The sequence below is a fragment of the Mangifera indica genome, unplaced genomic scaffold (assembly GCF_011075055.1).
Source record: "Mangifera indica cultivar Alphonso unplaced genomic scaffold, CATAS_Mindica_2.1 Un_0007, whole genome shotgun sequence".
In the NCBI taxonomy this organism is placed as follows: Eukaryota; Viridiplantae; Streptophyta; class Magnoliopsida; order Sapindales; family Anacardiaceae; genus Mangifera; species Mangifera indica.
In genome coordinates this window covers 453,018-480,932 of record NW_025401099.1, presented here as the reverse complement: position 1 = coordinate 480,932, position 27,915 = coordinate 453,018, and the positions used below count along the sequence as shown (strand labels likewise).

General features: G+C 33.8%; 1 protein-coding gene across 4 annotated transcripts; it reads left to right on the top strand.

Moving 5' to 3' along the window:
* Positions 1-7: 7 nt before the first annotated feature.
* On the top strand, positions 8-27,915 carry LOC123205464 (kinesin-like protein KIN-7O). Of its 4 annotated transcripts, XM_044622409.1 has the most exons (31): positions 11-153; positions 333-472; positions 567-656; positions 894-1,012; positions 1,867-1,980; positions 2,063-2,144; positions 2,487-2,554; positions 2,636-2,710; positions 2,934-3,079; positions 3,165-3,267; positions 3,514-3,594; positions 4,129-4,197; positions 4,305-4,364; positions 4,446-4,607; positions 5,830-5,886; positions 7,716-7,955; positions 8,026-8,088; positions 8,176-8,361; positions 8,514-8,618; positions 13,706-13,828; positions 13,958-14,071; positions 14,194-14,241; positions 14,363-14,566; positions 14,653-14,838; positions 15,094-15,300; positions 15,426-15,515; positions 15,637-15,777; positions 26,570-26,667; positions 26,871-26,949; positions 27,045-27,119; positions 27,358-27,915. In XM_044622409.1, exons 2-31 carry the CDS (start codon positions 349-351, stop codon positions 27,571-27,573), a joined length of 3,525 nt encoding a protein of 1,174 aa, XP_044478344.1. In that variant the 5' UTR covers positions 11-153; positions 333-348; the 3' UTR covers positions 27,574-27,915. The 4 variants fall into 4 exon arrangements, with proteins under 4 accessions (XP_044478346.1, XP_044478344.1, XP_044478345.1 ...); XM_044622411.1 differs by having other exon boundaries at positions 8-472; positions 14,653-14,784; XM_044622410.1 differs by having other exon boundaries at positions 11-472; positions 7,740-7,955.

The following is a 27,915-nucleotide window of genomic DNA, read 5'->3' as shown; positions in this document are numbered from 1 at the left end:
CTCTGGGTGGTTGTGTAATTAACCCATTTCAGTGATACCCAATTCCGTGATTTTACACATCTAGGCGGGAAAGAAAAACGAGCCCCTAAACCAGAGCAGCTTCCTCCAAAACTCAGTTTCAGAAATTCCTTCATCGTCAACGAAGCTTTCGAGGTACTCGCCTTGTCGTTTTAATCTCCATTTCTCGTTGATTTGGAGTGGGAAATAGTCTGTGTGTTTGTGTTTAGGAGTTACCGTTATGAGTTTTCGCAGCCATTGATGGCGCTATTTCCAACTTAATCCTGAGATACTCAAATCTTTTATTGCTTCCGGCTTTGTGAATAACGTCTCAGCTCTTGCAAGCAAAAAATGGAGAGAATATATGTGACGGTTAGGGCAAGGCCACTGTCTACTGAGGACGCAAAGGCAAGTCCATGGAGAATCTCCGGAAATTCCATTTTTATTCCTAACAATCCCTCAAAGTTTGAATTCGGTACTTCTAACACTCTTATGCCTTTGGATTAAAAGTTTTTCTACAATGTTTTTTTTTTTTCTAAATTTATTTTTGTTTCGACTTTGGGTCGTAGACCGGGTTTTTGGAGAAGATTGTAAAACATTAGATGTTTATCAAGCTCGTACCAAAGATATTGTTGCTGCCGCCGTTCATGGCTTCAATGGTACGCTTCACTTCGGTAGTTTATTTATTTATGTTTTCCACTTTGATGTTTGGAAATATATGAATTAGAGGTAAAAATAGACTTTGTTACCCTGCTTTATAAAAAAAATAAAGACTAGCGAATAACCCATTTTTGCCATCACCGTTTTCCTTTCTTAAAGCCATTTCCTATTTAGCTCTTACTTTTTTTTTTTTTTTAAATTGTAATATGGAGCTTTTGTTGCCTGCTTTCTATTAGGCACGGTTTTTGCGTATGGACAAACCAACAGTGGAAAAACATATACAATGCGAGGCTCACTCAATGAACCTGGGGTCATCCCTCTTGCTGTGCATGATTTGTTTGACATCATACAAGAGGTAGTAAATGCTACACTTTCTTTAGCAGTGACTTTCTTCTTTTTTAGTTTTAATTTTCTTGTTTGTTACGTTTGTATTATGGTATGAATCTTTGTCTACTTTGGGTGTGAGTTGCTGACAGAATAAGAAATTTCTCTTGGTTGTAAATTGTGTCAGGAAGCATTTGTAACAAAGTTGAAATAATAAATATCACATCTATCTTAATACCAATTTCAACTTAAAAGGTTATACTTTCAGTTAGATGTTCAAGTTAAACTTGAATGCTACTAAGTGCAAGGGTGTTTTCCAGTCCTGTTTATAAATGGTTCTTTTGGTGTCCAAAGAAGGGAACTTAGGGTTCAATCCAACTACACTCATTGTTGTAGGTATCATCTTTTATTGGAAGCTTTTAGAAATTTTACTATTTGACAAGCACTGAATGAACCTGTGATCATTTGTAGCTCTGGTTAAGCCAGTTCCACTCGATATGCAGTTACCATCTCTTGGGAGGATGCCAGTGAACTTGATTTCTTCAGCTCGAGCACAGAATTCATATTTCTTTTTGATAGTTATGAAGCATTAATTATCTAGTCTCAAGGGGCTTTAAGCCACTGTGTTTCCTGACTAACTCAATTCATATAGAGTATAGAGATCAGATAGAGCAGTTATGTTTTGGAGCTGTTTAATTATGCTTGTATGTTCCAAGTAGTTCCTGGTTTTGTGGGCAGCTTGTTCACTTATTGTAAATTCCCTTTTCCATTAATACATCTCTCATAATTCTTGTAAAAAATATTGTTTCGGAGAACATTTTTTGCTTAAAATTGTTGGACTTTGTGTCCACTGATGTGTTTGATTTTTTTTTTTTTTAATTTCAGAATGTGGATCGGGAGTTCCTTTTGCGAATGTCTTATATGGAAATCTATAATGAGGACATAAATGATTTATTAGCACCTGAGCACCGAAAACTGCAGATCCATGAAAGTTTGGAGGTACAGAAAGTTCTTATTAGCAGTACCTATGCATGATTTTGTCGACACTTTACTGACTTTCAATTTTCTTTCTTATATGTAGAGGGGGATTTATGTTGCTGGTTTGCGAGAAGAAATTGTTGCTTCTCCTCAGCAAGTTCTTGGTCTTATGGAGTTTGGAGAATGTATTTTCTACATTTGTCTTTTTCTTTTTTTGCCTGTTTTAATTAATATTCCTGAGAATCATGTTATTCACGTGTCTGTATGTTCACCATGTGTATTTTCTGTTTCTCTGCACATATATGTGTGTGTGTGTGTGTGTGTCTAATAATATGTAGGTGCCATAGAGAAATGGTGTAATGTTTTTAATGGTGCCAAATAGAGATGGTGCTATGTTTGAATAGTTAACCGTAGTTAAGAGGTTAAAATTTCTCCCATGCACCATAAACATTTCTTCCTCTTTAATGCTTTTATTTAAATACTACTAAATATATCAGCCTATAATTTTTTTTTTTTTTAAATTTCAGCTCATAGGCATATTGGAGAGACAAATATGAATGTATACAGTAGTCGATCGCACACCATTTTCCGCATGGTAATATATTTACTTTTTCTATAATGTTGTATGCTATATGTTTATGTATGTTCCTTCTGTCTTACTGCTTTAGTTTTGTAGATAATTGAGAGTCGGGACAAGACAGAAGATAGCAATATTAGCAATTCTTGTGATGCTGTTCGTGTATCAGTTTTAGTAAGTGTTAATGGAATCTATCAATATTTTGCTTCTTTTGTACACCTTAGCAATTCTTGTGATGCTGTTCGTGTATCAGTTTTAGTAAGTGTTAATAGAATCTATTAATATTTTGCTTCTTTTGTACACCTTTATAGCGAGTAATTTTGGCTTTATAAATATTTATTTGACATGCCATTGATCACCCATATATAATTTTTTTTTCCCTTTTGTTTGTTTCTAGAATTTAGTTGATCTTGCCGGATCAGAACGTGCTGCAAAAACTGGTGCAGAAGGTGTTCGGCTCAAAGAGGGTTCCCACATTAATAAAAGCCTGATGACACTTGGAACTGTGATTAAAAAATTGAGTGAAGGGGCTGAAAGCCAAGGGTAAGCTCTAAATTTTTTTTTTTTTGAGCATAGGTTAAGTTTTCTTTGCCAGGACATTATTGACATTATTCAACAATTGTTGCAGGGGTCATGTTCCATATCGAGATAGCAAACTTACACGCATTTTACAACCTGCTCTAGGTGGGAATGCAAATACAGCTATAATATGCAATATCACCCTTGCACAGGTAGCATTCTGTCAAGTCACAACTCTATGCGTAATGAACATCTCTAAATGCATACATTATAAGGCTTTAATTTTTTTCTATAGGAATAAATCCTATGATTACTCATTTACCTAAAATTTATGTGATAGGAGATTTTTTGTGAGTGTATTTTGCTTCTAAAACCTCTTTTACATGCTTGCTCCAAACCATGAGTTTGCCCGTTTGATTTACTTCTATCCTAATATTGTTATTCTGATTTGATCACAGATTCATACAGATGAAACAAAAAGTAGTCTCCAGTTTGCTAGTAGAGCATTATGTGTCACCAATTGTGCTCGCGTTAATGAGGTTTATCTCTTATTTCTCATTCATACCTTTTCCATATGTTTTCTTGTGCTTCTTTCATGGGCAATTCTAATGATTCTGGATTAGATGTTTCTTACCCATCTATATCTAGCATTTGATTATGTTAGGATTGGGACACTTATCCTCAATCCATAGGTAGTTTAAGATAGTTTTATTATAAAAGAGGTGTTTAGGTTTCAAAAGAGGGAGAGAAAAATATTCTAGGGTTTTGTTATTTGGGCAGCCAACCTTGGTTGATTCAGGGAGTTCTTCAGCTCCTCAAATGACCGGAAAATGGGAGATCCTGGACTCCTCAAGCTATCCCGAATGGGAGGCTTCGAACTCCTCGAATTGTTCGATTAATTCTTGTAACATTTTTATTGATGAAATAGTTTTATTTTATTGTGTATTTTGTGTTTTTATCCTTTGTTTTTGTTGAATAAGAGTTGAATTCCTAATAGATTGTGTCTTGGAGTGATGTTATTTCATTTTTGTTTCAATTACTTGAAACATTAACATGCTTGGTCATCCTTCCAGATACTGACAGATGCTGCTTTGTTAAAGCGTCAAAAGAAGGAAATTGAGGAGCTTCGAGCCAAATTGCAGGTAGGGACAACTATTGTGAATTTAGTTTTTTTTTACTTAACGTAATTTTATGGTTATTCTTTTTTCTTAGAGGTATATCTTTGTTAACCATTTTTTATGTGTTTTAGGCATCTCATTCAGAACACTTGGAGGAAGAGATCCTTAATTTAAGAAATACTTTATTACAGGTACGAAAATCTTTAGTCTTTAGATAATTGCCTTTTAAAGAATGTGATGGTTGATTGGAAGTTGCAAAACTTATTTTGCAGTCTGAATTGGAGAGGGAACGTATAGCATTGGAGTTGGAGGAGGAAAAAAAAGTCCAAGCAGAGCGTGAGAGAGTGTTGCAAGAGCAAGCTAAGAAAATAAAAAACTTGAGCTCAATGGTGTTGTATTCAAATAGGGACGAGAACCGTGATCATTTGAAAAAGGTTTGTATCATTGTAGATGTATGTCCTTTTTTATCTTTATCATACAATAAATTCAATTCTTTTACTATTTGTTTGCTTGTGTTGTAAAAATCTATTTGCTCATCAGCTCGCTCAATCATGTGTTAGCTAACATATTACGCTTCTTTTTACTTTATAAGGATGGATTTAAAGTTTAGTTTTGATTTTTTTTTTCTAGGATAAGGTTTCAATAGTTTCAACACACAACATATGGAAAAGGTAATGCTGTTAGAGTTTAGGTGGACAACTTTAGACTTGCAAAGGTTATAAAATTTTGAAACAATATTATATTGTTTGTGGAATAGCCATAGAGCAAACATAAATTACAAACATGAATTTGACAATAACAGTTACTAAAAAAAATTCTTGCCTGATGAATTTACTTTTAAGTATCACTGCCTTGTCCATTGATTTTTATTTTGTTTATTTTTCTTGTTGCTTCTGAATTTGCAATTACAATTTGGAAGTAATTTAATTTACACTAGGTGCTAAAATTATACTTTTTTTGATGATATTTTCAGTGGTGTGAGTTTATTTCAGGGGATTGCCATATATCTGAAAATTAAAGTCCATCTCATCCTAATGTGCATCTAATGGATGCTGTTTATATACTGTATGATTTTTTTTTTTAAATTTTGGTGGGAACTGATAAGTGTATCAATATTAGAGAAAATAGAGGTCACAAACTGGACTAGTGTGTCTCCTAGTTTAACAGCCACTGGCTGAGAATAGGGGCAGAAAGCTTATCTAAAGGATCCAGTAGAAATTGTATATTATGGACAGAAAATGAGATAAACCCTCCTGAGATGAGCCCCTATGCTAACAAAATCACCTGATGATCTAGCTTAATTAAAAAGAATTTGTACAGAAATTATGTCATGAAAGAATGAGGTCCATAGAGAAGGTAAAAATTAAATCCTGTTCCACAAATCATTGACTTCTTTATCTCTTTTGCCTTTAATACCTGGTTGTTTCTTACTTGCCCCGTCACCACAAGATTGCAAACATTGTACACTGCCAATGGTTGTAGCTTTTTTTATTTCCTTTCATGGAAGCATACTTATTTTTATTTAAGGAAGCGATTAAACTTGGAGTAACCACATTAACTAGGCTTCTTTACATTTCTGCTATTACCCTTTTTTTGGGGTTGGACTCATTAAATCATCTTCCTCATTGTTGATTAAGTTTTTGTTTGTATTTATAGGAGAAGAGACGAGATACTTGGTGCCCTAGTAATCTTTCACGGGGGACTTTTCGAGAGGTATCCTTTCTCTTTTGTGCTTCAAGGGATGCTAATTATTTTAGTTAATGTGTATTCAAAATGAATTGAGATTACATTGTACCCATTTATGTTTTCACATGCATTATAAGTGATCATTATATTGTAGATGTTAAGTGCATGAAGCTGAAAAAACTAACTTTAAATTATTTGGCAGTAGCTTGAATAGGTTATAATGAATTATAAGTTGCACTACCATTCATTTATAATCAGTGGACTGGATAGTGTTATGTTTTGCCTCTACAAAAGTTCTATCAATTAAGAAAAAGTTAATAACTAAGCCCCAATAATCTAGATATGGAGACATGGTCAGAAGATCATGTGGTTGAATATGTTGTATTTTGTCCTAAGAGGTTGGTGTATATTTAATCAATAAAACTATATGCACCTAGTTTTGTGTACCCAAGTGGGTTTTTAGATAACATGTCATCACGTAATTAGTGATTTTGAATTTAGGATAAAGTAATACCCAATCACATAATGATACATCATTTGAGTACCCAATTTGGTATTCAAAACTGGGTATGCATAGCATTGCTAATATTTAATTAACTAATTGTTTTCTTGATAAGAATATGAACAATAAAATTATTTTTATTTGTGCAATTTTCATTCCAAATTCACACTTTTTCCAGATTATTGTGGAATAAACTGCTTAATGAGTTTAATTTGATTTGGGCAGTTCCATGTTCTTGTTCTTTGGCCTTATAGAGAGAAATGTTGCCTTGGGAGGCAGAAGAAAAGCTTTTGTGTTGTGAACTTTTGCACTTATGGCAGTTTTTTGGGTTAGTTGGTTAGATAGAAATAGTTAGGGGAAAGATTTGGTCTATGCGGTATAAAGTTTAAATTTTGGGCTTCTCTCTGCGCCTATTACTTCAAAATTCCAAAAATGTTTTTTTTTTCTTTATTCAATAGATTTTGGAAGCTTCAATTACTTAGCTAGAAAAAATTTGTGCACATATGATTAGGGATTTTTAATTCTAGTGTTGAAGAATTTGGCCTAGGAAGGTTTTTTATTTTTGGTTCTGTAAACCCTTTCAGTTTTAGGGACAGCTTGTCCTTTTTGTGTGGATAACTTGTCCATTCTTGTATACTAGTATACCTTTTTAGAGCCAATCTTTATTTCTTACCAAAATACAAAAGAAAAAAAAGAAAAAAATCCCAAATACTAAGCATTTAGTTGCAATGATCCAACTAAAATGAAATAGCCAACATAATATAACATTCTCTAATGAGAGCTCATGGATTCTATATCAAGAATATACTTGAACCCATAGTAACAATTATCCAATTCATCAAGATATTAACCATGAAAGGATTTTACTTGTTGATTACTAAAAGTAAGTAAAATGAAGACTGAGTATATTCCTTCCTTTATATGAGTTGATCCATGAAAATCAACTGAGCTAGTTGATTTGGAAACAGTGATTGGGGAGATAGTAAATCATTAAAGGATCTTGGGTGGGGTTGTCGTTGGGCAATTGGGTATTAGTATTGAAACATTAAAGTGCCCATACATCTAAATGATGCACAACATAACATCTGAGGCCATCCTCTTTACAAATAAATAATAAATAAGTACATATGATGTACACAAAAGAATTATGTAGATAATTCAGAGAGTAACATCCACACTATTGTTTTGTGTATCACTTTAAGAATTTCTTAATGTGAACTTGCTTAGTTTTGTTACTTAAATGATCAAGATTATTCTCATCATGTGTGCCATAAGAATTCTAATTTTATTCAGAATATATGATGATTTAATCTTCTTTAAATTTAAGCTAACATTATTCTGGAGCTGCTGTTAGGTGTATGCAAATGTCGAAGTGCAGGTACCTGATGTAAAATCGATGAGAACTGAGTGTGATCTGGGACCAGTTCTTCCTTTTGAACAGTTGTTGAATGAGACTGAAGTGGTTGACGAGTCAAGCAAACAAGATGAAGATTGCAATGACGATTCATCACAAAATTGTAATCTTCCAGGTCCACATACTTTATTGCATGTAACAAACAGAAGAAAAGTACCACTGAGGAAGCAAAGCACTCTGGTTTGTACAATACCTGTTCTTGGATGCTGTTCTATTGAAATTTTCTGGCCTAACATTGTTAAACTTTCAGGACAGTGAACTAGAGGAACTGCAAGCAGAGTATGAAGATTTGCTTTTGAAATTTGAGTCTCAGGTTGTTATTTTATTTTTGCTTTTGGTTTGATTAGAGGATGATACATTGTGGAGTCTCCATCTGTATGCTGACACTTTCTTTGTTCAGAGAACTATGAGCGAGATACAAATTGACTGCCTAACAAGAAATCTGGGTGAGGCTGATTTATCCTACAACATGAAATTTAATGACTGTTCCATATATAGTGTTGATAAAAGTACCCCTTCTGGGGACGAAAGTGTGAATACAAAGGAGTCGGAGGCTATTCTTGTTGTTAAGCAACTTCAAGAGAAGGTCTTTATCATTCTTTCAATTTCTTATTTCTCTGGGTTCTTTAGTTCTTTTCTCCTCAATTTGTGTTATCCATAGATGATAATGTAGGAGTAATTTCAATGTCTCTTTTTTTTTGGTGTTAACTTTCATCTGTATGTGTCTTTATGACATAGATTAAGTTGCTGGAAATGGAGAAGTCCTCAAGCCAGCAAAATCTGGACAATCTTGCGGAACCAGCCATGGAGCAGAATGTTTGCGCTAGGGAGAAGTTTAATGAGGTACTCATAACTGAATACAATCTTGTACCTTTTTATGCTGTCTAAGCCGACGAAGAGAGTTTCCTTCCAATTTCATATGAAACACAAAGTTTATTGATGAGATGATCTAACAGTCCATGAAGCAATAAAACATTTTTACTTTATCTACCGGCTAACGATAGAAACTCTAACGAGCTATTATCCCTGTTTTATTGTTAAGGGAAAATCTTGTGAAGGAAAAGATAGGTAGAAGATATAAGAGAATGGATTGAATCTAGATTAGTTGCTTGCTATTCCCTATTGTATTATGTACAACAAAATTTACAAACATAGGAACCGATCCCTTGATCTTAGGAATAGATTCATTAATTATTATGGTCAATGATTTTGATTTCCTTAGTTAGGGTCAATGATTCTAATTTACTTAGTTTGGGTCAATGATTTACAAGAGATATCTATCTCTAATTTTTAACCCAAGATCATGCCAACACCAACACTCCATCTCAAGATGGAGCATGTATATTTCCATGCTTATCTTGCATACAATAAAATAAATCCCTTTTTGGCCAAGTCCCTTATTGACAAAGGGAATGCACATTGGCATGCTTCATAATTTCTCTTTGGTGAAATTTGGATCAACCTCAATATGCTTTCTTGTCATGTTGTGTTGGATGGATTATGAGCCATACTTATAGCTGCCTTGTTGTCACAATATAAGGACATAGACTAACTGTTTTATAATTTTTAGTTCCTTCATAAACCATTCAAGCCAAATCATGAACCTAAGACCAAAGCTCTGTATTCAATCTTTGCACTTGACTTTAAAACCACTGATTGCTTCTTACTTCACTGAGTGACTAGATTTCCACCAACAAACCTATAATTCCCATAGGTTGATCTTATATTGGCTTGTGAACTTGCCTAATTACATTTGAATAACCTTTTATTCTAATGTGACTGTTCTTTTTAAAAGTAGTCCTTTACCAGGAGATGATTTCAAATGCCTTAAAATTCGATGAATTGCTTCTAGGTGTGTTGATCTTTGCTTTTGCATGTAGCAACTTACTATCACAATTGCATAGGCAATGTCTGGTTGACTGTGAGAGATGTGGATCATTTTTCCCACAAGCCTCTAATGTCTTCCCACATCAATTTCTTCCCCATCATCTCTTTAAGCTGGTGATAAGCTTCCATAGGCATTTTAGCTGGTCTGCACGTTAGCATTCCAATTTCTTTAAGTACATCTAACATGTACTTCCTTTGAGAGATGAAAATTCCCATATCTGATTGTGCGACTTCGATTCTAAGAAAGTATCTTAGCTTCCCTAAATCCTTAATTTTTAATTCCTTGACTAGGTAGGATTTTAGTTTGGAGATCAAAGTGATTTCTTTTCACTACTATATCATCCACATAAGTGATTACTATTATAACTCGATCATTAACATGTTTAAAAAAATTGTATGATTAACACCAATTTGTTGATATCTGATATAAAAAACATCGTATAATTAAAACCAATTTGTTGATATCTAATACGTACGTTTTAGTAGATGAAATTCGATTTGCCCTCAACAAAACTGCACACCCTTAACACTTCATCGATTTTTCCTTAGCCGACTCACCTTTAGAAAACTCACTCACCAACACAATAGAAAACTTCCAATGGTCAATGAATTAAAGTAAGATAAATTGATTTTATTTATGGTTAAGGGGTAAAGGATTATTTCTCACCTAAGTCCTAGCTCAATCTTAAAAGGATACCTACGATAATTCAAAAACCTAAATACCCACTCATGGACTAACTTCTGTTAAAGACAAGGTTAAAATCGTCATTTTACTATTAAACCCTAAAAAATTATATCATTTTACCTTTATAATTTGAAAAACTAACTTTCTCTCTTAGAATTAAGTTTTAAAAACTTACATTTACTTCCTAAGGTTTGAAAATTTTTTCCAACCAACAAATCTTGCGAGTCATCGGTGGTTGAAACGCCAGGAGGACGACGTTTGGATGGCGAAGCATCGTTCGTCATCCAGACACCAAAGGACAACGCTTTGTCGTTTAGACGAAGCGTTGTCACCAGATCGATGACGCTTTTGGGTGACAAAGCGTCGTTGATTTGGACAATGCCTTGTTGAGAAGTGTTGTCGATATGAACAATGCTTCTTCCATCTAAGTGTCATTGATCTAGGGATGACGCTTCGTTTGGACCACGAAGCATTGTCTTTTGATGTCAAGATGACGGACAACGCTTTGTCGTCCTGACGCTGTTCTTCTTGCATTCACCGACGACTCACCGGATTTGTTGGTTGGGAAAAATTTTCAAACCTTAGGGGGATAAATAGAAGTTTTAGAACTTTATTCTAAGGGGAAAAAGTTAGTTCTTCAAATTATAGGGGTAAAATGCATAATTTTTTAGGGTTTAATAGTAAAATGACGATTTTACCTTTGTCTTTAACATAAAATTTTAATAGTAGTTAATGTATGAACTGTCGTAGGTATCCTTTTGAAATTAAGTTAAAACTTGGGTGGGAAATTGTCCTTTACTCTATGTTAATCAAATAATAGTCTACTATTACACTATTATCTTAGGATTATCAGAAAAACACTTAACCCGCCAATACAAAAAAACCAATCATTCGACATGTTAGAACCTCCCCTTTTTCCTTTTGCAAACTTTTCTCCCACATTTTTTTTTTTAATTCCCTTCTCTTTTTAAACTTCCTCTCTCTAATTCGTTGTCTTCTCATTCAATCTTCTGTTGCCAAGAGTCATTCTTAATTCTCCCATGATTCTCTCCCAAAACTGTTAGAGACTCCATCATTGCGATATTGTCATGTGAGGTTGCCCCTTTCTTCCCTTTTCTTTTTTGCACATATATGCTTTGAAGGGTTTATCAATACCTTCCACAATGAGTTTCAATTCCAAGTCTTTTGTATCAGGTAGTCCTTGCCATGTCATTAATACTTGGACTGTATCGTCATCCAATTGACACACATCTTTTACAGTTGTTAGTTGTAGTTTCAATTCCAAGTCTTCCGATAAACACTTAGGTGGGGTCTGATTGCAAAATCTACGTTCAACAACCTTTTTTTAACTGTGAAACATGAACAATATGATGGATTTGGGCCTTTGTAGGTAAAGCCAATTTATAGGTGATCTTACCGATTTGTTCTGACACTTTATAAGTGAAGGATCAAATGACCTAAGAAGGGGGATGAATTAGGCTTTTACTACTATTTTTACCAATTTAAATAATTAATGCAATAGAGACTGCTGAATGGATGTTGACAAATTTTTAATGGAATTTATAAAGATGTCAGGAACTGATTCAAATAATCGATGAATAAAAAAAATTGCATAGTTGTTTACAAATATTAACATTAATAATAATAATTATAATATTATTAATTGATTAAAAATATATTTCATTAGAATAAATTATCTTATTCTATAATCATATATTTTATTTTAATTTCAAATATTTGATCATTATATCAAATATTTTATTCAAATCTTAAATTTTCTTTATTATTATTATTAATATTATTATTATCTAATCCTCACAGTTTTATATCCTAGTGATTTCCGTATTTAAGTAATAACTCCCTTAAATTTGTTTTAATTTCCTCCCCTTTCTATGTTTCTTCTTCTTAACTCTTCTTAGTAGGTGTGATCACTCTTCTCTTTCATGAAAATAAAATCTTTTCTATTTATTTATGCTATAGATTAAAACATACTATGATGTATGACAAATGTAGTGCGCTTATGCTCTAATACCACCTGATGCAGAACAAATGTGAATGGGATTGGGATATCGTTCATAAAGACTATTAAAAGTTGATATCGTTCAACTGACGAAAAGATAAACAAGAATTCAATGCAATGTTTGCAAAACAATTCTTAAAAAAGAAATTCAAATATGAATTTTATTGATAAATTAAATTGATTGATTGAATTGATTATAAATACTTAAGCTTTTTATATAGATTAGTGACTCTGCTAATTAAAATAGAAATCTTATCAAATTAGAACGCTAGCTTGACTAGAATTTCAAATTCTAGGAAACTTTAGACTTTAAGTAAATAATATTAAATAAAATTTTCCTAAAATATAGACTCCTAAAAGCTCTTTTTTTAAAATAGGACTCTTAAAACTATTATTAATGTTGCAGAATCTGTAAATTAGTAAATATGGCTTAATTATTGGAATATAGAGCTTGATTATAGGAATCAAATATAGAAATCAAATATTCATTTTCCTAATACAGATTACCTAATGTGTATATAAATATATCTCTGTAACAGTAAATTAATCAAGGAAAATAAACCCTTAATTTTAGTGTTTTCAATTAATAAAAGACTAAATTGGACTAGAAAATTTGTTTTAAATCAAATTCTACAAGAAACTTGATTTAAATCAAATCCTGCTCGACTATGAATTTTTATTCAGCATGTGTAAGGCATCCTGCATGACTCCACATCATCATGCACGCCCATATGATCATGTCATGTGGCCAAATAAGCTGTCATGTCATCCTTGGTTACCACATCATGTACCATGTCATTCTCCTTCCTTTGGATCATTTCTTCAATGTTTTTTATGTTTTTCCATCGTACCACCCTCTTTACATGATTCTCTATTATTCTTTTCTTCATTCGCCTTTTCACCCAACCGTTCTCTTACCTCAGATCTTTTTTTGACCTCGTTTATTTACATGTCTTAATCTTACTTTTCTTCTACGAGTTGGAAGCCTTTGCCCCTCATCATACTATCTGTCTCATCCCATTAATGATTTTTTAAACGCCATTATGTAATTATTATAGCTTCATCAGCAGCTTCTTAATGGGCAGGAAGAGGCAAGGTTGGCTCATGTACAGCTTGCTTCAAGTGTTCCAGGGGAAAAAGCTGACTTATGTAACTCCTTTGTATTGATGTTTGTGTTTATTCTCTAATGTGTCATGTTGTTTGCCTTTTGATTTAATTGCATACAATGATTTTATAACCCGTATATATATTCTGTATAAATATTTCCTCCGTCCTAGCCTATAAAACTGATTTTGGGCCTCTCTTCATTTTTGGGGGGGAATCTTTTCTGTGATAAAGTTCTCGATGGAGATCCAAGAAATAATGTGTGAACTTCAAAACATGAAAGAAGTGGTGGATGCTGTCTCATCTGTTGTCGATGATGTTTTCCAGAGTTTGTCTGCCATATACAAGGAGTACAGTGTACGTTCTCTTGAATTCAATTGCTTGAAATGCTAAAGGCATTAATTTTCTTGTAAAATATATGTTGATCTATTTTATGAAAATTGCTAAGAGCACCTCAATATTTAGTTTTTATGCAATGCATTGCAGGAATTGAAGGCATTGATGCACCTGATTACTGTTCAGCAAAATTCAGTTATTAGTGGCCATGAGAAGTTACACTTTTGCATGAGACACAACATTTCTGAATTAGAGAGTGAGAAGGTTTGAGCATGAGAAATTACACCAAGTTACACATTTCCATGGGAAAGAAAATCTGGTGATTTTTAAATTTTTGATCATTTTTCTATACTTAAAAAAGCTTACGCATATACTATCGTTTTCAGGTTCTTCTGGATAACCAATCTGTTGATTTGCAGAGGCAGATGCATGAAGTAAGAGTAAATGCACAAAGTCTGAAGTGCCCTTGATGATAAGAATTTTAATTTATTATCTTGTGTCAAAATTATATTTATTGGTAAAATACTCTTACATATACGCATAGTATTGTTGCAGGCACTGTTGGAGCAACAAAATTTGGAAAAATCTAAATTTCTTTCTCATATTCAAACTCTTGAAAAGGAACTATTGTGTCTGTCATCTTCTTCATTGGTCAAGGAAAAGGAAAGTTTGAGAAAAGATCTTGAGAAAATGAAAACAAAATTGAAAGAGACTGAGTTCAAACTTAAGAATGTGATTCAGGAGAAAACCAAATTAGAGGTTTAACCCTTGCTTTTAATATGTTTGTTGAATTTACATTAGTTTAATTAAAACAATTATTGATGGTTGAATGTCACTTATTCAAGGGTGAGAAAGCAATTGCTGAACGAGAAATTAAACGACTGCATGGTCAGAAGACTCTTCTTGAGCGTGATATAAGCAAACGTGACTCCCTTGCTAGTAAGAAGCGTGATTCAATTGTTGACCGAAGCTCAAAGGTATCTGATATAAAAAGGGGAAAGAGTTTTAGTGTGCCCTATGAACAAATGCAGGTGATGTTTATGGGATTTATAGTTTCATATATCAGTTTGAATGTAACATATTGTTGCAAATTTTAGTTAATTATTACGTCAAGATTGAGAAAATGATTGTTACAGTTTATCACTATGGCAAAATCAAACTCAAAATGTTTTGTTTTTGTATTTTGATAATTGTTTTGGTATGCATTGGACAGCAATGTTTAGGTGTAGGGTATTTTCAATTCTGATATTTTAATTACTTTGAGATTGTCTTGTTTTGTTTTTCAGGAAGATTACAAAAACTTGGAAGTGCTTGCATTTGAAATGGAGACAACTATTGCTTCTCTAGAGGCAGAATTAGCAGGTAAGTGTAGGGAAGGAGAGGAGGCTATATTGAGAAATGAAACATTGGCTTTGGAACTGGAAATCTTGTCTGATAAGTTCAAAAGATCACATATTGAACTGAATATGTTGCAAGAAGAGGTTTCAGGCCTTGTAAGCTTTTCCGTTCGTTCTCTTCTTTTGTTGCAGTGGTCTTACTAAATTTGGTTGCTGTCTTACTCTGATCCCTTATTTTCCCTTCTAAATTCTTATCATGGCTTATCTTTCTCTATATCCAGAAGCTTAGCTTAGAGGAATCTAAGTCCAACGAGCAGAAAATGCAAAGCTCTGTTCAAATGTTGCTTAAGGAAAAGGAAGAATTGGCTGTGGTAGTCTATTTGCATTTCTTTCTACATCTTTTAGTATTTAGTATTTATTATTTATTTTTTTTCCTCTTCTGTAATTTAATGGTGTAGCATTGTTTATTTGATTTTACTTTGGATTTTGTAGCAACTGATGAATTCCCTTTTGGAAATGGAGGAGGAAAAGGCAATATGGTCTGCTAAGGAGAAAGCTTCTATTGAAACCATAGATGAAAAAGTAAAATTATACCACACAGAGACCAAGTCATTATCCAAAAGAATGTTAGAGGTAAGATCAAAACTTCTGTTCTTAAAAGATCTTCTGCTTCTATATGCATATGTTGGAATGATTCAAATTTGCTAAGACTTCTTAGATTATATCTTTTCTTTGTTGAGCCACTGTGTTTTTCAGTATAGTGTTCCTCCAAAAGTTGACATTTGCTAAGACTTGTTAGATTATATCTTTTCCTTAATTTGAGTTTAAAAGTACTATGAACCAAAGAGAAATGCAAATAATATTATTTATGTCATTCTTCTTTTGCTACTAAGGGATGTCTCACTGTTAGAGATTTCCATTAGCTCTTAATCCAACACTTTCAACAGCCAATTAGTAACTCAAACACGCAAATTATCCAACTTTGTCTATATATGTAGTTAATAAAATGTATCATCAATGATGTGGCTTGGTGAGAAAGAATCAGTTTTTTCTATTGATATTGAGATGAAAATGTCTGTACATATATGCAGCTACTAATCTAATCTGGGAAAAATATTAATTACAAATCAGTCATAGACTAATTACATGGAAACTACTCTAAATAGTAGTCAACTTTAGCTGTAAAAGGAACTTGTCAGGAAGCAAAGACCAATTATCTGATATACTAAATTTAGCCTATTAATGAAGAAATATAATTATATCTAAGTGAATAAATGAGTAAATCCCAACAATGTCCACTACTTCATGATGTACAATCATAGATTAGTATTCCTTGCATTAAATCTGTGTTAAGAACAAGAATGAAAGTGACATTGTTAACAGGACTTTCCAAGATGAGGATACTGGTCAGTCCAAATCATCAACTTTTGTTAAATCTAATCCAATATAATTATATATTTGCATTTCAAACTTTCCATTTTGATCCAACCTTTGACCCAATCCAACATGTGAATATTGTAAATTTTATGTTGCACATTAATCTCCTATATTCATTTATGCAAAATGTAATAAATGACAAAATTGGTGAAGATGATATTAGAATTCTGTTAAGCTCTTGAACTGAAATCATACAAACACAAAATGAATATTCAAATGGTGAAGGAGAGAAACACAGAGAAAGAGGTAGTAGAAGAATAATAAATTCTCATGCATAATTTCATTACAACGTCAACTCCTTATTTTAAATCGATTCCTGTTGACTTGGCATAGCTAACACCACATTAGCTCTTAATCTAATATTTTAAAATGACAATATTTTCCAAAACGGAAACACTACTAGATTACTATTGAAATCAAAATGTGAAATGAAAAGGAAGGGAAAACACCAATTTCCTATGTCATTTCGTGCTTTAATGAAATAATACATTTTCGCACCCTTGTTGACCATTGCTAGATGACATAGCCTAAGGAGAGTTGGCTGTTCAAATTCATAACAATGCCTCCCTCTTCGACTTCCTTGACCTCAAGGGAAAATCAAGGAAAATGCCTCCTCATGCCATTTGCATATTCCAGGCTGGTGGCAACTAACGACATTCCTTCCTATTGAACCAACACTTGAGTAGCCAGAGCATTGTGACATTTAACTGTTCTCTGATCAAAAATGACTTTTGGGGTTTGGTTGGAAAGAGGACCTAAACGCGGTAGAGCAAAGGATGCTTGTATTGGAGCAAATATGGGTTTCAATTGGGAAACATGAAATATGTTGTGGATATTAATATCTGTAGGCAATCATAGGAGATAAGCAAGCTCGCCGACCATGTCTATACTTGAAAAGGACCAAAGTATACTTCCTTGAACTCAAGGGAAAATCAAGGAAAATGCCTCCTCATGCCATCTATATATTCCAAGCTGGTGGCAACTAACGACATTCCTTCCTATTGAACCAACACTTGAGTAGCCAGAGCATTGTGACATTTAACCGTTCTCTGATCAAAAATAACTTTTGGGGTTTGGTTGGAAAGAGGACCTAAACGTGGTAGAGCAAAGGATGCTTGTATTGGAGCAAATATGGGTTTCAATTGGGAAACATGAAATATGTTGTGGATATTAACATCTGTAGGCAATCAAAGGAGATAAGCAAGCTCGCCGACCATGTCTATACCTGAAAAGGACCAAAGTATCAGACTTGAAGTTTTTGATTCCTTGGTGCATTGATTGTTGTTTATATGGTTGAAGCTTGAGGTAGACTCAATCTCTAATTAGAAATTTTTTGTCTGAGTGTAGTGTTGCCTATCAGCCAATAACTTCATCTTCTATTGTGTTCTCTCCACATGGTGCTTTAGTATATGAATTGTATCTTCCCTAGTGTGCAGGAAAGTGTTTACAACCTTTACCTTTGAATCATGTGGAAAATAAGGAACATGTATTGGTGGTGGGGTGTCATACAATGCCTTAGATGGAGTCATATGGATGTTGGATTGGTGAGAGCATAACTTAGCCAATTCTAGCCAATGAATCCATGTGTGTGGTAAGTCTCTTGCTATGCAACATAGATAACATTGCAACCCAACCTTCTGTAAACAACCTCCGTCTGACCATTGGTTTGCGGATTGTAGGTGATGGGCAATTGTATTCCCACTCCTTAAAGCCAGAATAACTCCTGCAAAAAATGACTGATAAAAGTGGATCCTTTGTCGCTTGTGATTATGCTGAGTAAAATGACCATTTTTTGTCAACCAATCCACCACCACCGATATAATTGTCTTGCCTTGAGATTTTAGTAATCCTTTGTTAGAAATCCAACTATTTATTTAACACAATACAAAATAAAACAGAAAATAAGATGAAATAAAAACTATTTTATTGATAGGAAAGATTACATATATAAATCGGATAGTTTGAGGAGTCCGAGGCCTCTCATTTTTTAACCGTTTGAGGCGTTGAAGATCTCTCACAATTAGTCAAAGGTAACTGCCCAAATAATAGAAACTCTAATAATTTTCTCCCTCCTCCATTTGAAACCTAAACCATTTTTATATAATAAACACTAACCTATAATTGAAGGACAATTGTCCCCCATATCCTAACATTTCTCTCTCCTTGAAAGACCATCATATCCTTAAGGTAAGTATTTTTTTCGTACATATATTTTTTGGATTTTTTTAATTTCTTTTTTTTGTTTTTTTTTTCATACATAGCTTTTTTCTTCTTACGTTACCCGCTTTTTTCTTTTCACTCTTCCAACACATTTTCCAACTTACTTTTTTTTCACACCTCTGCTACCCATTTTCTTTTCAACTTCCTCCACTTTTCTTCTCATTTCCCAACACATATTGCCTTTTTTTTTTTTTCCAATTTCCTAGTTGTCTCCATCACTTGTCCACCTATTACACTTTTTTTTCAACTTTCTTGCACCACTTTTTCCCACCTTTTATCGGTTGTCTCATTTTTCTTCTAATTTTATTTTCTCCCTTCTACTTTCTTTTTTTCGTCTTCCCCACAATTGTCCCCTTTTTTAATTTTTTTTCTCTCTTGTTGCCTTCTCTTTGTCTTTTCTCATTTTTTTTTCTTCCTTCATGTTTTTGTTGAACTTTCTACCCCGATCGGTTGGACTTTTATCAAGAATCTGTTGTCACGTCACCGATCTTGTTCAAATTTTGACTTTTTCTGTGGCTCTCTTTTCTTTTCCGTCACCCTGTTTTTCTTCTTTCTTTTTTTTTTTTTGGCCACTTTTCCAATGTCTACTCTAGTGGCTTTTCTCTAGTTGTCGTTTTCTCTTCCATTCTCATTTTCAGTCATGGTCTTACCTTTGATTGCACTAATCCATCTCCAACCATAACTTTTCAACTTTCCGACAACCTACTACCGACGATCCATTGGACTTTGATCAATCTCTCTAGCTAGATCTATTGCTCTTAATACCATTTGTTAAGAATCCAACTCTTTATTCAACATAACACAAAATAAAATAGAAAATAAAAACTATTTCATTTTTAGGAAGGATTACATACATAAATTGGACAGTTCAAGGAATCTAGAGCCTTCCATTTTCTGGTTGTTTGAAGCCTTTGACCTTTTTCATTCAACTCCTTACTAGTTAGAGTTTTGGTGTTTTGGGTAGTTAAAGTATTTGGTAATCTGGTTATGGTTGGTGTGGGTAGTAAACTTGTTTGTGGGTTGGTTTTTGTATTGGCAATAGAATTTGGTGTAACATTTGGGCATTTGGGATTAACAAGGTTCCTATAAGCTGAGGTTGAGGTCTATTAGGGTGCCTTGGTTACAGGTTTGGGTTGATTGCGCATCACAACGACGATGATCTCTTGTAATTTGGCAAGGAAGTATGCCTCAACGAGGCTTTTTGGTTTAAACATGTGGGTTAGCATTTGCAAGACATCAACTAGTTTGGACAAAAAGAAATCAAGAGTCTAGTCCTCCCTAATTCCTACTCTCGAGTACAAATCATCAAAAGCATTGAGCTATTGTTGAAGGGAACCAACTTGGCATAAGTTATAGAGGTCAGTTAGGGGATCATCCATACAACTGGGATCCAAAACGAGAGTTTAGTAGGTACACACTCCTTCCATGCTATTGTTTAATTCCCTTACACCTTAAGTAACCTCGGATGCCATTGTATGGCCTTTTAATCCAAGTGCAGAGCAATTACTTTCACCTAATTCTTTGGTGTTGTTCCATCTAGCTCAAAATAATATTTAACCTTAAGTACCCAATTGTCCAAGTTGTTGCCATTGAACCGTGGAAATTTTGATTTGGTCGACCTTCCCTACGAAAATCTCTAGATCAATCCTAAAGCATTCTCGTCTTCTATCAAGTCCACCATTTTTTGCTTAGTAAGAATTTCAGACTGTTGCACGCTTAACCGACCGGTCAAGCTTTTAATCACCTCTATGAATTCATTGAACATTTTCTTTTAACAGAGCTTGAATTGCTAGATCATTTGAATCAATTTTCATTTGAGTTCTTGATCTCTGGTGCCTTTTTCCATGGTTAAGATTGAAGGCTCTGATACTAATTGTTAAGCCCTTGAATTAAAATCACACAAACAGAGAACAAATATGCAAATGGTGAAGGGAAGAAACATAGAAACGTAGAGAGGTAGAAGAAAAACAATAAATTCTCATGCATAATTTCGTTGCAACGTCAACTCATTTTAAATCGATTCTTGTTGACTTGGCATAACTAACGTCACATCAACTCTTAATCTCAAATTCTAAAACGGCAAAATATTGTCCAAAATGACAACATTACCAAATTACAATTGAAATCAAAATGTAAAATAAAAATGAAGATAAAACGTCAACAATGCTTTCTTAAAAGAAAGCGCTTTGCCTTACCTATGTCATTTCATGCTTTAATGTGTGAAAAACCTTGAGAAAAATATTCTATATCAAAAGAGTGAATTTACATCGATATTTATATGAATTTCTAAATCCTACTTTAGGAAAGAGTATATGTACTTTTCTAGTTTACAAAGATACAATTACCCTAATTATTTTCTTCTTAATTTAGAGATACAACTCATATACAACTCAACACTCCCCCTCAAGCTGGTGCATACAAATCATATGCATCAAGCTTGTTACAAATGAATTCAATACGAGGACTCCTAAGAGACTTAGTAAGGATATCTGCAAGTTGATCATTGGAGCTGACATGGTTGGTAGTTATACACTCTGATAAAATCTTTTCTCGAATGAAATGACAGTTCATTTCTATATGTTTCGTTCTTTCATGGAATACTGGATTAGAATCAATATGAAGTTCTGTCTGGTTATCACAAAGTAGCTTCATCTGTGATATATCTGCAAATTTTAACTCTTGAACCAATTGTTTCAACCATACAAGCTCACAGGTAGTCAATGTCATAGCACGATATTCTGCCTCTGCACTTGATCTAGCCACAACATTTTGCTTTTTACTTTTCCATGAAACCAAGTTACCACTAACAAGATCCGAATAGCTGCATCCCGATATTCTGGTGCTCTCTTAATATACCTCAGGATCCGAATAACTGCATCTCAATGAGAATCGCACGGAGATTGGAGAAATTGATTGACAACACTAACTGAAAAAGAGATATCTGATCTTGTGATAGTCAAATAGTTGAGTTTACCTACTAACCTCCGATATTTCCCAAGGTCTGCAAGTGGCTCCCCCTGTCCTGACACAAGTCTAGTATTAGGGTCCATAGGAGAATTAATAGGTTTACAATCCAATATCCCTGTCTCCTCCAAAATATCCAAGGCATACTTTCTCTGAGAGATAATAATACCTGTCTTAGACTGAGCAACTTCTATCCCAAGGAAGTATTTAAGTGTTCCCAAGTCCTTAGTCTGGAAATGATTAAATAGATGTTGTTTTAATTGATCGATACCCTCATAATCATCACTAGTGATAACAATATCGTCGACATAAACAACTAGATAAATGCACTTTCCTTGTGACGTGTGTCTGTAAAATACAGAATGATCCGACTCACATCGAGTCATACCAAATTCTTGAATAACTGTACTGAAGCGTTCAAACCAGGCACGTGGAGATTGTTTTAGACCATATAGTGAGCGTCGAAGTTTACAAATCAAATCAGACTCCCCTTGAGCAACAAAACCAGGCGGTTGCTCCATATATATCTCTTCCTGAAGCTCACCATGAAGAAATGCATTTTTGATGTCTAACTGAAATAAGGGCCAATGACGAATGGCAGCCATAGATAAGAATAACCGAACGGAGGACATCTTGGCCACTGGAGAGAATGTGTCACCATAATCCAAACCATAGACCTGAGTATAACCTTTAGCAACCAACCGGGCCTTGAGACGATCAACAGTACCATTAGGACCAGTCTTGATTGTGTAAATCCAACGACAGTCGATAGTGGGATGACCCGGAGGTAATTTAACCAATTCCCAAGTCCCATTATGATGTAACGCAGTCATTTCATCCACCATTGCTTGCCTCCAACCTGGATTAGAAAGAGCCTCACTAACAGATTTAGGAAATGAAATGGAGGATAAAGAGGACACAAAAGCATAATATGGTGAGGATAAACGGTGATAACTAAGAAAGGTATAAATAGGATTAGGATTAGGCGAGGATCTTATAGCTTTACGGATGGCAATAGGAAATTGGTCATCAGGATGTAGGACCTCAGCCGGGCTAGATGCAGCAACAGGAAGTGAGTCAACAGGAATTGTTGGAGCAATAGAAGTGATATCAGTACCTGTAAGAAAGTCAACAATTGGGGAAATAGGTTCTAAATCTTGTGTGAGTGTGGATTGTGGGACGACTGTAGGACGTACATCGAAAGTAGGAATAAAAGTAGGTAATAGAAGACTCAGTGACAGGAGATTGCGTTTTAGATGAAGAGAAGGAGAGGACTCGAAGAAAGTAACATTAGTGGATATAAAGTAACAACGTGTCGTAGGAGAGTAGCATTTGTAACCTTTCTAGAGACGAGAGTAACCAAGAAATATACATTTGATAGACTGACCAGATAATTTATCAAGACCTGGGGAAAGGTTATGTACAAAACATGTGCAACCAAAGACACGTGGAGGAATAGTGTATAAAGGGCACGTGGAGGAATAGTTTATCAAGACATGTGCAATCAAAGGCAAATTTTAGAACCCTAATATCGGCTCTGATACCATGTGAAAAACCTTGAGAAAAATATTCTATGTCAAAAGAGTGAATTTACATCAATATTTATATGAATTTCTAAATCCTACTTAAGGAAAGAGTATATGTACTTTCCTAGTTTACAAAGATACAATCATCCTAATTATTTTCTTCCTAATGTAGAGATACAACTCATATACAACTCAACATAATGAAATAGTGTGTTTTTGCACCCTTCTTGATCGTTGCTAGATGACATCGTCTGGGGAGAGAGTTGGTTCAAATTCACAATTAAATAATAAATATGAGTAAAGCTTAGTTAATGTATTTTCTTGTAAGGTGTTTTTTTTTTTTTTTTTTGGTAACAAGGAAACCTTACTTGAGTAGACCTGGCCACACCACAAGCAGGTGAAACTCTGAATGCAATGACCGGCCTCACAATTAATATATCAAATAAGTCAAGAGTTTAATCTTAAAATATCATCAAAGGAGATTTAAACCCTTGCTTTCTTATGTTAATCCCCTCCATTACCATTCAAGCTACCACTTGGAGTCAAGGTTAATTAAGTTTATTTGACTGTTTCTAGAAATCCAATGACAATCTAACAAAAGATTTATAATCTTCTAAAGGTCATTGTTTCTATCGTTTAACCTTGGACTAAAATCCTTGTGCCATTAGCCATTAAATACTTAGGCCTTTCTTTGCGAGATAATGCTTGATCTTCTTGCTTTACGAATTCGGTAAAGAAACAAATTAAAGGAAGATTAGTGGGGTGGATAAAAGGATTTCTTCCATAAGGTAGGAGACTAACTTTAATTCATTTCATGTTATTGGCCCTTTATATTTGGATAAAAGATGATGGAATTTGGAAGCTTTTGACACTTGTTATTATAAATTCTTCAAAGGGTTCCCATTGATGACTTTCATTATGTCAAGATGATATAGAACACTAAGCCAAAGTCCTATTTTCAGTAAAAAATTAATTTAACTAAAAGTATTCTTCGAAGTGTCCTCCATCTTCTTGTGTCATGGGTAAAAATGGGGTAGACTGTGAATAGCTCTTCCTAATATTGCTCTATGACTTCAAACTTATGGACTAGAGTTTGTAAAGAATCTAAGATATCATGGACCTTTCCAAGTTCTCACTATTTCTCATCTATGGAGAATGCTTTTGCTTTTTGTGAAGGAATGATAGGTAAATCTCTTTGGACATTTTGTTGTAGCTCATCTTTGGGTTGTATGGTAAGAAAGAAATAACTGTACTTTGGGCATGAACCGAGATGAAAACGATAGGGCTTTAAGGGATAGAATATTGCTTATGCTTCTAATAGGCTTCATTTTTTCTTAGAAATATTTCCATCAAATTTTTTGAAATATTTTTCTGTAATTTTGCTTAGGTTTGTGCCATCATTGTGTATAAATTTGATGTACTTTTTCAAAAGCGACATTAGTGAACTAGAAGTTCCATTTTGTTAGGTACCACTGTCTACATTTTTGTCCATTATCTGCACATGATTCAACTGTAAGCTGTATAAACAAGCTTTTGATATCCTAGAAACTAGCCCTCATTTACATAATTGAGCATGTGATGCAACTACTAGACATTACGTAATTAGGCATTTGAATGTCATTCTAGTCATTGTTGATGATGTCAGCAATCTTAGTGTCAACAATGTTGTTTGTAGGACAATCCTCTCTGTTCGTATATATAGGATTTGGAAATTGGTGTTGTCCACAATTGTGAGACACTACATAATTGGAAAAGTTTTCTTTTATGAAAAAACACTACTTATAAGTTATTTCCTCACACTTATAAGCCTCTCATTGCACTTTTATGAAATGTAAAGTACATTTTTCATCTTCTATTCATAGTTATCAAAGGTGCACCTCAAGCATGCACTTTTTTGACGTCTTTGGAAAAGATTTAGGCATTAAAAAAGCACGCTTTATTATCACCTAGGGTATCTTCAACTAGATTTGGGGGCTAACGACAATTTTTGGCAAAGTATTAGGCTTTTCGATTAGTTTTGAGCAATTTTTAATCAGATATGAGGGTTATTAGCAATTTATGAGGTCTCCATTGAGGTTTGAAGTCGTCGGAGAGTTTGCCAATGAGTTATAAGGTTGTCAAAAGATCAACATCAACAATCAGTTCAAGGTCACGAAAGAGGTTGTCAACGAGTTCTAATGTTGTTGAATAAGTTGCGGGAGAGATTTAAAGTCATTGGATAGACTATTTGTTATAAATCCCTTATATAGCTGTTAGAAAGGTTTAGACATGATAACTAATTGTTGGTCTGATTTGAGATTGCTAATGAAGTTGTTGATCAATTTTTAGTTGTCGGTGTAGTAAAAAAAAAAATATATATTTAATTGAAATGAAAATTTTTTTAATTGAATTTTTTAATCGTCTTAGGTAAAAAAGTAACGCCTTCATTTAACCTTTTTCCCCTAGGCAATAGGACCACTTATTGCCTTTTGACACTTTTTGCCTTTGACAATTATGTTATTGGGTTAAATATTAATATTGTAGGACTTTGAATCTTTGAACGATTGGAGTTTTGTCTTCTCTGCTTGTATTGCTTGTGAATTTTTGCATTCTAAAGATTGATTACAGTTTGAAGGCTTTGATTTTTCTAGTTCCTTAAGGTTTTTTTTTTTTTTTTTCAATTGGTATACTGATAATTTTCCATTTTCTTTCTTCTCAAGCTTTAGTGATTGTGAGATGAAACTTCCATTCAAGGCTCAAATTCTTTATTGATTTTCAGCTCCTGTGAGGATTAGTAATCATGATATTGTACAAACACAAACACAATTTGCCAAAGGCTCTATGCCCCCTAATTGATGTCTGTTTTTTAGTTGTCCTGTGGCTTTGAGTTTGTAATTTAAACCATTCAAATTAGCAAGAATTTGCTTGATTATTTTAGGAACTTGCTTTTAATCATTGATTGAGGATCATCTTGCTTTTGGTTGGGATAACAAAGCTTTGGTTACTTATTCTGTGTTTTCGGTTGTTTTGTTTGAGAATAATGGAAGAATATTTAAGGTGCTATTGATGATGGTTGATTTTGATTTTCTCTAATAGTTATAATTTTTTAGTTTTCAAAAAAAAAAATGTTAGGTTTGACTTTAAGGTTAAACTATGTCTTTTAACTTGTGTAGGTCAGGTTCTAAACAGTTTGAATACACTTTTTCTCTCTCTACATTTTCACAGTGAAGGGTTTAAAGTGTTGAAAATCTTCCAATTATTGACTAATAATTTGATGGTAAATTATATTGAAATTTCAGGTGGAAAATGAACTACAATCTTCTAGAGAAGAATGTGAGGTCCTCAGGGAAAGATTGATGTGTTTAGAGCAAGATATAAAATTGGAGAAGAAATGCAGGTTTGTTTACTATTCATTACCCAAGCCCAAGCCCTAGCCCTGATGAAGTAAGAAAACTTTAGTAGTTATGCACATTCATATTTGTGCTCAGCACCTTATCAAAAAAATCACAATCTTTTTTTTTGTTGCTGGATTTAATTTGGAATTTTAGTTTGGATGTTATATTCACAATCTACTCTAATGTAAATTGTCTTCTATCACAGTTTGCAGAAATCTTTAGAGATAGATAAACTGAGAAATGACCTAGAATCAGTGGAACACAAGAGTAACCAAGTTGACGAAGTATGTTATATTGGGATTTAAGTATTCTTAAATTTAGTAGCTCAGCAAAATTTCAAAATAGATGTCATGTATTGTTATTTTCATTTCCTCTTCAGATGTTGAAGTCAAAGTTGGAGAAGCTCACTTCGGATTTTCAGCAGGCTCAGGAGAAAGTAAATAAGGGACACAATGTAAGTCTGTGCTTTGTGTTTATGGGACAATCCTCTTAGAAGTTGTTAATTAATTTTGTCGCTGGATTTAGTTTGGATGTTACATTCATGGGCTAATCAAATGATGCATTTGAATGTGTTTCTTCCTTGGAGTAACTCCAATCAATGACATTCCATGTGCTGATTAAACATTACAAACCCAAATTTTATGAAGTTGTCTAGTGTTACTACAATACAAGTGCATCTGAATGCCTTACAGGATAACATTGAATGGGCAAAGCTCAGAATGAGGCTGAGATGGACACAAGTGCATTTAGATGCCTTGCGGCGAAGATACAGGCAAGCAGTGGTGGAATCTGATAATATGAACAAGCAATTTGAGGAGGCTTCGGCAAAGCTGAAGGAGCTATTGGCTTCCAAAGGAATTGAAGTTCTCAATCTTAAGAAGCAGCTGACTGCTTTAACGGGTCAATAATTTCTAACTTTTATTGCCTACATGTAAACTAACTAATACTGTAATTCTTTCCTCAAATTAATTCAATTTAGTTTCCTACCCACCAATTTTAGCGTGCTCTCTGTTGAGTTTTCATGCTAAACGTTCAGCATGAAAACTATTACTAAAGAGAAATCGTTTTGTATCCAATCTTGTGAGCTAGCTAAGTTGACAAAGTATGTTATAATTAAGCAGTTTTCATATAATATTATTGTAATTAAATTAACCTAAATAATTTATTTTTGAGGGGAGACAGGGGTTTAAACTAAAATCACTATCTCCCAACTTAAAATTAGACCAAATTAGCTAAATTCCATTTCTGTA

Excerpts from the sequence above, each read along its gene's own strand:
- LOC123205464 (XM_044622409.1), top strand. The coding sequence starts at position 349 with ATGGAGAGAATATATGTGACGGTTAGGGCAAGGCCACTGTCTACTGAG. Across the intron at positions 3,268-3,513 it reads GCAATATCACCCTTGCACAG|ATTCATACAGATGAAACAAA; the intron begins GTAGCATTCTGT and ends ATTTGATCACAG. Across the intron at positions 14,072-14,193 it reads CTGAATTAGAGAGTGAGAAG|GTTCTTCTGGATAACCAATC; the intron begins GTTTGAGCATGA and ends TATCGTTTTCAG.